This window comes from Elephas maximus, chromosome 3 (assembly GCF_024166365.1).
Source record: "Elephas maximus indicus isolate mEleMax1 chromosome 3, mEleMax1 primary haplotype, whole genome shotgun sequence".
Lineage (NCBI taxonomy): Eukaryota > Metazoa > Chordata > Mammalia > Proboscidea > Elephantidae > Elephas > Elephas maximus.
Window position 1 is genome coordinate 52,914,944 of NC_064821.1, and position 11,943 is coordinate 52,926,886.

General features: G+C 41.1%; 1 protein-coding gene across 6 annotated transcripts in view; it reads left to right on the plus strand.

Annotated features, from left to right (window-relative positions):
* Window positions 1–11,660: 11,660 nt before the first annotated feature.
* Window positions 11,661–11,943, plus strand: part of PRDM2 (PR/SET domain 2) — a 173,773-nt gene continuing 173,490 nt past the window's right edge. Inside the window, exon 1 of one of the 6 annotated variants that reach the window (XR_007516531.1) lies at window positions 11,661–11,751. Coding sequence is in view for 4 of the 6 variants with exons in the window: in XM_049877965.1 (XP_049733922.1) it covers window positions 11,710–11,751 (42 nt within the window). In the remaining 2 variants the exon portion in view is untranslated. The remainder of the gene's footprint in view (window positions 11,752–11,943) is intronic. The other 5 variants (XM_049877965.1, XR_007516530.1, XM_049877966.1 and 2 more) reach the window with 5 other exon arrangements.

Here is an 11,943-nt window from a genome sequence, read left to right on the forward strand (position 1 = left end):
CTGGTATACGTGCTTAGATATCATTCCTTGCTTGGGTAAATGACATGGCAGAGGGCTAAAGGTGGGCACTGTTGGGAAGGTGGTGAGGCGAAGAAGCTGGGAGTCTGGCTAAAACAATTTTCAGTCACAAGAAAAGGGATTCAGTTTTTAAGAAAAGGTAACCACACACATGGAATGTGTTCCAGAATAGACCACATCTTAGGCCACAAAGCAACCCTCAATAAAATCCAAAACACTGAGATAATACAAAATATCTTCTCTGATCATGATGCCATCAAAGTAGACAGTAACAACAGGATGAGCAGGGGAAAAAAAAAGATATACGTGGAAACCGAACAATACCCTGCTTAAAAACCACTGGTAATAGAAGAAAGCAAAGATGGAATCAAGAAATTTCTAGAATCAAGTGAGAATGAAAACACATCATACCAAAACCTTTGGAACACAGCAAAGGCAGTTCTCAGAGGTCAATCTATAGCAATAAATGCACATATCAAAAGAAGAAGAAAGGGAAAAAAACAAAATATCAACTACACAACTCAAACAAATAGAAAAAGAACAGCAAAAGAAGCCCACACCCCCAGAAGAAAGGAAATAATAAAGATCAGAGTAGAAATAAATGAAATAGAGAATAGGAGAACAATAGAAAGAATCAACAAAACCAAAGGTTGGTTCTGGGAAAGGATCAACAAAATCGACAAACCACTGGTCAAACTGACAAAAGAGAAACAGGAGATGACACAAATAACCCAAATAAGAAATGAAATGGGGGACATTACAACAGATGCAATGGAAATAAAAAGGATCATAACACAGTACTATGAAAAAGTATAAAAAAAACCACACCAACAAATTTGAAAACCTAGAGGAAATGAACAAATTTCTAGAAACACACTACCTACCTAAACTAACACAAACTGAAGTTGAAAACCTGAACAGACCCATAACAAGAGAAGAGATTGAAAAGGTAATTAAAAAAACAAAAAACAAAAAAACCTCCCAACAACCAAAAAAAAAAAAAAAAAAACTCTGCCCCAGATGGCTTCACTGGAGAATTCTACCAAACATTCAGAGGAGAGCTTACAACAGTACCACTGAAACTATTTCAGTGCATAGAAAAGGAAGGGACACTTACAAATTCATTCTATGAAGCCAGCATAACCCTGATACCAAAACCAGGCAAAGGTACCACAAAAAAAAAAAAAAAAATTAAAAACCAACCAACATCTCTCATGAACATAGATGCAAAAATTCTCAACAAAATTCTAGCCAATAGAATTTAGCATCATATCAAAAAATAATACACCAAGACCAAGTGGGACTCATACCAGGTATGTAAGGATAGTTTAACATTAGAAATCAATCAACATAATCTACCACATAAATAACAGAATCACATGATCATTTCAATGAACACAGAAAAGGCATTTGATGAAGTCCAACACTCATTCCTGATAAAAGCTCTCGTTAAAATGGGTATAGAAGGGAAATTCCTCAGCATAATAAAGGACCTCTATACAAAACCAACCATCAACATCATTCTTAATGGAGAGAGGCTGAAAACATTCCCCTGAAGAACAGGAGTAAGACAAGGATGCCATTTATCAAGACTCCTATTTAGCATTGTGCAGGAAGTCTTCTCTAGATCAATAAGGCAAGAAAAAGAAATAAAGGGCTTCCAAACTGGTAATGAAGAAGTAAAACTGTTCCTATTTGCAGGTGATAAGATACTATACATAGAAAACTCAAAAGACTCCAAGAGAAAACTACTGGAACTAACAGAGTTTCAGCAGAATAGCAGGATACAAGATAAACATAAAAAATCAGTTGGATTCCTATACACCAATAAAGAGAACAACAAAAAGGAAATCAGGAAAACCATACCATTTATAATAGCCCCTAAAAAAATAAAGTGCTTAGGAATAAATCTAACCAGGGATGTGAAAGACCTATACAAAGAAAACTAGAAAACACTACTGCAAGAACCAAAAGAGAACTAGGTAAATGGAAAAGCATACCATGGTCATGGATAGGTAGACTCAACATTGTGAAAAAGTCAATTCTATTAAAGCAATCTACAAATACGATGCAATCTCAATCTAAATACCAACAGCATTCTTTAAAGAGATGGAAAAACTAATCATTAACTTTATGTGGAAATGAAAGAGGCCCCCCATAAGTAAAACACTATTGAAGAAGAAGAATAAAGTAGGAGGACTCATGCTACCGGACCTAAGAACCTACTATACAGTTACGGTAGTCAAAAGAGCCTAGTACTGGTACAACAACAGATACATTGACCAGTGGAACAGAATTGAGAACCCAGATGTAAATCCAGCCACCTACAGTCACCTGATCTTCGACAAGGGCCCAAAGTCCATCAAATGGGGAAAAGACAGTCTTTTCAAAAAATGGTGCTGGCAAAACTGGAAGTCCACCTGCAAAAAAATGAAACTGGACCCATATCTCACACCATACACAACAACTAATTCAAAATGGATCAAAGACCTAAATATAAAGCCAAAAAGTATAGAGATCACAGAAGAAAAAACAAGATCAATGCTAGAGGCCCTAATGCACGACATTAACAGAGTACAAACCTTAACTAACAGCACACAAACTCCAGAAGATAAGCTAGATAACTGGGATCTTCTAAAAATTAAACACACTCATCAAAAGACTTTACCAAAAGAGTAAAAAGAGAATCTACAGACTGGGAAAAAAAAATTTTGGCTATGACAAAACTGACAAAGCTCTAATCTCTAAAATCTACAGGAAAATCCAACACCTCTACAACAAAAAGACAAATAATCCAATTAAAAAATGCACAAAAGGATATGAACTGACACTTCACCAAAGAAGACAATAAAGCGGCTAACAGACCCATGAGGAAATGTTTGCTACTACTAGCCATAAGAGAAATGCAAATCAAAACCACAAGGAGATACCATCTCACCCTGGCATTACTGGCATGAATCAAAAAAATAGAAAACAACAAATGTTGGAGAGGCTGCAGGGAGATTGGAACGCTTATGCACTGCTGGTGGGAATGCAAAATGGTACAATCATTTTGGAAAACAATATGGCCCTTCCTTAGAAAGCTAGAAATAGAAATACCATATGAACCAGCAATCCCACTCAAAGGAATAGATCCTAGAGAAAGAAGAGTTGTCACACAAATAGACATATGCACATCCATGTTCACTGCAGCATTGTTCAAGATAGCAAAAAGATGGAAACAACCTAGATGCCCATCAAAAGAGGAATGGATAGACCAACTAAGGTACATACACCCAGTGGAATACTACACAAAGGTAAAGAACAGCGATGAATCTGTGAAGCGTCTCACAACATGGATGAATCTGAAGGGCATTTGCTGAGTGAAATCAGTCAATTACAAAAGGACAAGTGTTGTATGAGACTACTACTATAAAAACTCATGAAAAGGTTTGCACACAAAAAGAACCTTTGATGGTTACAAGGGAGGGTAAGGGTGAGGATGGAAAAACACTAAATAGACAATAGATAAGTGAAAACTCTGGTGAAGGGTAAGACAGTACACAATACTGGGGAAGCCAACACAACTTGTACAAGGCAAGGCCATGGAAGCTCCAAAGACACATCCAGACTCCCTGAGGAACCAAATTATTGGGCTGAGGGCTGTGGGAACCATGGTCTCAGGGAACATTTAGCTCAATTGGCATAACATAGTTTATAAAGAAAATGTTTTACATTCTACTTTGGTTAAGTAGCGTCTGGGGTCTTTAAAGCTTGTGAGTGGCCATCTAAGATACTCCACTGGTCTCACTCCATCTGGAGCCAGGGAGAATAAAGAAAACCAAAGACACAAGAGAAAGATTAGTTCAAAGGACTGATGGACCACAACTACCACAGCCTCTGTCAAACCGAGTCCAGCACAGCTAGGAGGTGCCCGGCTACCACAACCAATGCTCTGACAGGGATCACAACAGAGTTGGGGAAAAATGTAGAACAAAATTCTAACTCACGAAAAAGAAAAAAATTTTAAAAACGACCAGGCTTACTGGTCTGTTAGAGACTGAAGAAACCCTGAGAGTATGGCTCCCGAACACCCTTATAGCTCAGTAATGATGTCACCCCTGAGGTTCACCCTTCAGCCAAAGATTACCCCAGAAAAAAACCTAAGCCCACTGCCGTCGTGTCGATTCCGACTCGTAGTGACCCTATAGGCAAGTACAAAAAACAAAACGAGACTAAATGGGCACACCAACCTAGGTACAAGGATGAGAAGGCAGGAGGGGACAGGAAAGCTGGTAATGGGGAATCCAAGGTACAAAAGGGGAGAGTGAAAACATGTCGTAGGGTTGGCAAACAATATGTGTATTAATTGTTCAGTGAGAAACTAGTTCGCTCCATAAACCTTCATCTAAAATACCAAACCAAAACCAAACCCACTGCCGTCGAGTTGATTCCGACTCATAGCGACCCTATAGGACAGAGTAGAACTGCCCCATGGGGTTTTCAAGGAGCAGCTGATGGATTCGAACTGCCAACCTCTTGGTTAGCAGCCGTAGCACTTAACCACTACACTGCCAGGATTTCCAATCTAACGTAGAGTTAAAAAAAAAAAAAAGAAATCAAATGATGTACTGCATTGGCCAAATCTGCTTTGAAAAACCTCTTTAAAGCAAAGATGTCACTTTGAGGATGAAGGTGTGCCTGACCCAAGCCTTAGTATTTTCAATCACCTCATATGCATGCAAAAACTGGACAATGAATAAGGAAGACCAAGAAAGAATTGATGCCTTAAATTATGGTGTTTTTGAAGAATAGTGAATATACCATGGACTGCCAGAAGAACAAACAAATCTGCCTTGTAAGATGTACAGCCCGCACGCTCCTTAGAAGCAAGAATTGCAAGATTTTGTCTCATGTATTTTGGACATGTTATCAGGAGAGACCAGTCCCTGGTGGAGAACCTCATGCACGTTAAAGTAGAGGGTCAGTGAAAGAGAGGAAAACCCTCGATGATATAGATTGATGCAGTGTCTGTAAAGATGGGCTCAAGGGTAGCGATGATTGTGAGGATGGCGAAGGACCGGGTAGTGTTTTATTCTGTTGTACATAGGGTTGATATGAGTTGGAACTGACTCAATGGCACGTAATAGCACAATAATGTGCTGGACACTGTTCTGGTACAGGGATATTTTTGTTTTCTCCTCTGTAAAGGTAATGCCTTGGCAAAAACTGGCCAGTACTTGTGTTAGGCACTGTACCTATGTAGGGTGAAGTTTCATTCATGTTGTAGGTTTTGACAAAGAGTACATTTTTTTAAAAAATAATTTTTATTGTGCTTTAAGCGAAAGTTTACAAATCAAGTCAGCCTCTCACACAAAAACCCATATATGCCTTGCTACGTACTCCCAATTACTCTCCCCACAATGAGACAGCCCGCTCTCTCCCTCCACTCTCTCTTTTTGTGTCCATTTCACCAGCTTCTAATCCCCTCCACCCTCTCATCTCCCCTCCAGGCAGGAGATGTCAACATAGTCTCAAGTGTCCACCTGATCCAAGAAGCTCACTCTTCACCAGCATCCCTCTCCAACCCATTGTCCAGTCCAATCCATGTCTGAAGAGTTGGCTTTGGGAATGGTTCCTGTCCTGGGGCAACAGAAGGTCTGGGGGCCATGACCACTGGGATCCTTCTAGTCTCAGCCAGACCATTAAGTCTGGTCTTATGAGAATTTGGGGTCTGCATCCCACTGCTCTCCTGCTCAGTCAGGGGTTCTCTCAAAGAGTACATTTTATACTTCTATTTCCTAAAATAGAAATGGTCCATGAGACCTGATGAATGTTTGTCTCAAATTCCTTCCTTCAACCTCCAGCAATACGTTTCATCTTTTCGAAGGAGCAAAAGGGTAGTGTTTAGCATATCAGACAGATGTTGAACACTCACGGAATTATTGTATTCTCAATAGTCCTTATCTTTTTAGATTGAAAACCAAAACCAAACCTATTGCCGTTGAGCTGATTCCAACTCATAGACCCCCTATAGGACAGAGCAGAACTGCCCCATAGGGTTTCCAAGGCTGCAAATCTTTCCAAAATGAGATTGCTGCATCTTTCTTCCATGGAGTAGCTTGTGGGTTCAAACTGCCAACATTTTGGTTAGTAGCCAAGTGCTAACCACTGCATCTCTCCTTCCCTCTCTTCCCCACTCTGTATGTTTATATTTAATTGTTTACCCTGAGAATCAGCCCAGGTTGAAATATATAAACATGTTGAAGAAGAATGCAAAAACGAAAAATTCACAATGGCTAATTTCAAGATCTATCCTGAAGTACAACACTATCAGTGATAGGATAATATCCATACTCCTACAAGGAAGATCGGTTAATATGACTATTATTCAAATTTACGAACCAGCCACTAAGGCCAAAGATGAAGAAATAGAAGATTTTTATCAGCTGCTGCAGTCTGAAATTGACTGAACATGCAATCAGGGCGCAGTGATAATTACTGGTGATTCCAATGCGAAAAGCTGGAAACAAAGATGAAGGATCGGTAGTTGGAAAATATGGCTTTGGTGATGGAAACAATGCCAGAGATCAAATCATAGAATTTTGCAAGACCAACGACTACTTCATTGTAAATACCTTCTTTCACCAGCATAAACAATGACTGTACACATGGGCCTCGCCAGATGGAACACAGAGGAATCAAATTGACTACATCTGTGGAAAGAGACGATAGAAAAGCTCAGTATCATCAGTCAGAATAAGGCTAGGGGCCGACTGTGGAAGAGACCATCAGTTGCACATAGGCAAGTTCAAGCTGAAACTGAAGAAAATCAGAGCAAATCCACGAGAGCCAAAATATGACCTTGAGTATATCCCGTCTGAATTTAGAGACTATGTCAAGAATAGATTTGACGCATTGAACACTAGTGACCGCAGACCAGATGAGTTGTGGAATGACATGAAGGACATCATCCATGAAGAAAGCAAGAAGTCACTGAAAAGACAGGAAAGAAAGAAAAGACCAAGATGGATGTCAGAGGAGACTCTGAAACTTGCTCTTGAGCGTTGAGCAGTTAAAACAAAAGGAAGAAATGATGAAGTGAAAGAACTGAACAGAAGATTTCAAAGGGCGGCTTGAGGAGACAAAGTATTATAATGACATCTGCAAAGAGCTGGAGATAGAAAGCCAAAAGGGAAGAGCATGCTGGGCATTTCTCAAGCTGAAAGAACTTAAGAAAAAATTCAAGCCTCAAGTTGCAATAGTGAAAGATTCTATGGGGAAAATATTAAATGATGCAGGAAGCATCAAAAGAAGATGGAAGGAATACACAGAGTCATTACACCAAAAAAAATTAGCCGATGTTCAACCATTTCAAGAGGTGGCATATGATCAGGAACCGATGGTGCTGAACGAAGAAGTTGAAGCTGCTTTGAAGGCATTGGCGAAAAACAAGGCTCCAGGAATTGATGGAATATAAATTGAGATGTTTCAACAAACAGATGCAGCGCTGGAGGTGCTCACTTGTCTATCCCAAGAAATATGGAAGACAGCTTCCTGGACAACTGACTGGAAAAGATCCATATTTAAGCCTATTCCCCAGAAAGGTGATCCAACTGAATGTAGAAATTATAGAACAATATCATTAATGTCACACGCAAGCAAAATTTTGCTGAAGATCATTCAAAAACGGCTGCAGGAGTATATTGACAGGGAGCTGCCAGAAATTCAGGCTGGTTTCAGAAGAGGACGTGGAACCAGGTATATCACTGCTGATGTCAGATGGATTCTGGCTGAAAGCAGAGAATACCAGAAGGATGTTTACCTGTGTTTTACTGACTATGCAAAGGCATTCGACTGTATGGATCATAACAAACTATGGATAACATTGCGAAGAATGGGAATTCCAGAACACTTAATTGTGCTCGTGAGGAACCTTTACATAGATGAAGAGGCAGTTGTTCAGACAGAACAAGGGGATACTGACTGGTTTAAAGTCAGGAAAGCTGTGTGTCAGGGTTGTATCCTTTCACCATACCTATTCAATCTGTATGCTGAGGAAATAGCCACAGAAGCTGGACTGTATGAAGAAGAACGGGGCATCAGGATTGGAGGAAGACTCATTAACAGCCTGTGTTATGCAGATGACACAACCTTGCTTGCTGAAAGTGAAGAGGACTTGAAGCATTTGCTAATGAAGATCAAAGACCACAACCTTCAGTATGGATAACACCTCAACATAAAGAAAACAAAAATCCCCACAACTGGACCAATGAGCAACTTCATGATAAATGGAGAAAAGATTGAAGTTGTCAAGGATTTCATTTTACTTGGATCCACAATCAACAGCCATGGAAGCAGCAGTCAAGAAATCAAAAGACGCATTGCACTGGGGAAGTCTGCTGCAAAGGACCTCTTCAAAGTGTTGAAGAGCAAAGATGTCACCCTGAAGACTAAGGTGCACCTGACCCCAACCATGGTATTTTCAATTGCATCATATCTATGTGAAACCTGGATAATGAATAAGGAAGATCAAAGAAGAATTGATGCCTTTGAATTGTGGTGTTGGCGAAGAATATTGAATATACCATGGACTGCCAAAAGAAAGAACAGATCTGTCTTGGAAGAAGTTCAACCAGAATGCTGCTTAGAAGCAAGGATAGCGAGTGTGCATCTTACATACTTTGGACATGTTGTCAGGAGGGATCAGGCCCTGGAGAAAGACATCATGCTTGGCAAAGTACAGGAAAAGAGGAAGACCCTCAACGAGGTGGATTGACACAGTGGCTGCAACAACAAGCTTAACCATAGCAATGATTGTAAGGATGGAGCAGGACCTGGCAGTGTTTCGTTCCATTGTGTGTAGGTTTGCTATGAGTCAGAGCCCACTCAACGGCACCTAACAACAACAATTTAGGGGGAATTTAGAGATGTTGAGGATACAGCCAATGTGGTAGGCTAAGTAATGGCCCTCAAAGATATGTCCATGTCCTAATCCCCAGAACCTGTGCATGCTGTCATACATAGAAAAGGAATCTTTGCAGATGTAATTATGTTAAGGATCTTGAGATACGCGATTATACTGGATTACCTAGGTGGACCCTAAATGTGTTCTTACGTATCCTCTTTATAAAAGGGATACAGAGGGAGATTTGATCACGTATGAAGAAGTAGGGAATGTGAAGAAGGTGAGGAGAGAGATTGGAAGATTCTGGCTATGATGATTGGAGTGAGTGATGTGGCCACAGGCCAAGGAATGCTGGCAGCCAACAGAAGCTGGAAGAGGCAAGGAATGGATTCTCCCGTACTCTCACCTTGGTTTTGGCCCAGTGTTATTGATTTAGGACTTCTGGGTCCCAGAACTGCTTGAGAGTACATTTCTACTGTTTTAAGCCATCAGGTTTGTGGTACTTTCTTACAGCAGCCACAGGGAGCTAACACAAGCAGTCATTTTAGATCAAAGTCAGGGAGGACAACTGAACACTGTCATCCCTGCCCGGCATGATGCTAACTAGCATATGTTCTGGTTCACCATGTCACTTCTAACTTAATGTTCTTTTTGCATTCCATTCAATGCCAAATGGCATACCACTTTTAAGTCTTTTGATTTGTACGTCATGTTTTGATGGTGGTTAGAAGGATGTGGTCTCCCTGATTTTTTTTTCCCACATATCCCAGATGATTTGGATGCATAGCATGCTGAGAGGCATTAATCTAAGTAAGGAATGGAAAAGTATGATGACCGCTGTGGCCACAGTGACATGGATGTTTTTATCTCCTAGATCTAGTGTCTCTTTCCCTTGTAGTCAAGTGACATCGGGTCAATTTTGACTCACAGTGACCCCACGTGACAGAGTAGATCTGCCCCATAGGGTTTTCTAGGCTGTAATCTTCATGGGAGCAGACTGCCAGGTCTTTCTCCCAAGGAGCTGGTTGGTGGGTTCAAATCACCAACCTTTCGGTTAGCAGCCACACACTTAACCATTGTGCCACAATGCTCTTTCTCCTTCCCTTAAAAAAAAAAAAGCAAACTTTTGACTTTTGTCACTTTTTAAGGCCTTGATACAATTTACTCTGATTAGGTGATCTTAATTTTTTCCCTATAACTGACTAGGTCATAAGTTACACCATTCCCTTACAATAAGATTATCTATGATATATATATATATGTTGGTACATGATGTCTTCTTAAGATTAAACCATAGTTAAAGAAGTAGACTTGTGTTCACCTTCTTAAGTCTCGGAAACATATCTGCACCTCATTTACTTCATCTGCTCCTCAGGATTGCACATGAAAGTTGGATCATAAAAAAGAAAGATGGAAGAAGAGTTGATGCATTTGAACTGTGGTTTTGGTGCAGAACATTGAGTATATCATGGACTGCCAAAAGAACGACCAAATCAGTCTTAAAAGAAATACAGCCAGAATATTTCTTAGAAGTGAGGATGGTGAGACTTAGGCTCACTTGCTTTGGACACATTATTGTGTATGATCCATTGCTAGGAAAGGACTTCATGTTTGGTAAAGTACAAGGCCAATGAAAATGAGGGAAACCCTCAATGAGATAGATTGACACAACAACCACAACGATGGGCTCTAATATACCAACAATCATGAAAATAGTACAGAAGATGGTGCAGGACTGGGCAACGTTTCATTCCGTTATACATAAGGTGGTCATGGGAAAGCATTCCTTAGGGTAGGTTCTTTTTACAGAGAATTAATGTTCCTCATTAAATTTAGATTCTTCTAACTTCATTTTAGGGGTAACTTTATTTGGAAGTGCTCATGCCTTTAAAGGGGGCAGTGGTGATTTATGCCCTGACCTGGGTTCTATTCTCAGCCAATGTACCTTTACCAGCAGCCACCACCCATCTGTCAGGAGGTTTGTGTGTTGTTATGATGCTGAACAGGTTTCAGAGGAGCTTCCAGACTAATATGAGTTAGGAAGAAAGGCCCAGAGGTCTACTTCTGAAAATCAGCCAATGAAAACCATATGGATTCTAATGGTTGTCTCCATTTTGCATGGAATCGCGGTGAGTTAGGGGCTACTGACAACGCTAACGACATGGCTTTAAATACCATCTTTTGATCTCCTCATCTCCAGCTGAAGCCTCTCTCCCCAACTCCATTCTCGTTTCCAGCTGCCTGCTAGACATCATCTCTTGGATGTCTGACAGAAATTCTGTTTCAACCTGGTTTATGTCCATCATAGCATTTATTCACCATGATTTAGGCAGTCTATTTGTTTACTTGGAAACCCTGGTGGCATAGTGTTTAAGAGCTATGACTGCTAACCAAAAGGCTGGCAGTTCTAATCCACCAGGCACTCCTTGGAAACCTTATGGGGCAGTTCTACTCTGCCCTATAGGGTCGCCATGAGTCGGAATCGACTCGACGGCAATGGGTTTTGGGATTGGTATTCGTTTACTCGCTGTAAACAGTAAGTTCTACAAGGCCAATGTAGTATCCTCTGGTGTAGCGGCAGCACCTAGAACAGTCCTGGGCACCTGCGGGGCAGCAGATAAATGTTTGTAATGAGTGAACAAATAAAGCTGCATTTGCCTTCTTAGAGTTTGATCATTTGGGTGAGGCAACGACACAAGTGAAGAATAGGGTGTATGTTTGTTCATTGGACACTTAATGCCGGACTCCATTTTCCTCCTCTGCTCCCTTCTGTTCAACGTTGTGGATTCTCTTAGCAACTTTTCATGCCAGCGTCCCAACTCTTCGGTGCTGTCAGACTGGACAAGGTGAGGAGCGGGCACTGGCTGCTGTAGGGTCCACAGTGACCCGCGAGGGGCGACAGGCACGGCCCGGCCAGCGCGAGTGGGTCCGGCCGCCGACCGTCCACCTTCGCCAGGTACCAGCCTGGGGTGGGAGCCCTCGGGCCCCGACGCGTTTGGTGCAGGGTCCCGGGGGGCCGCACCGAGGCCGGGAGGCCA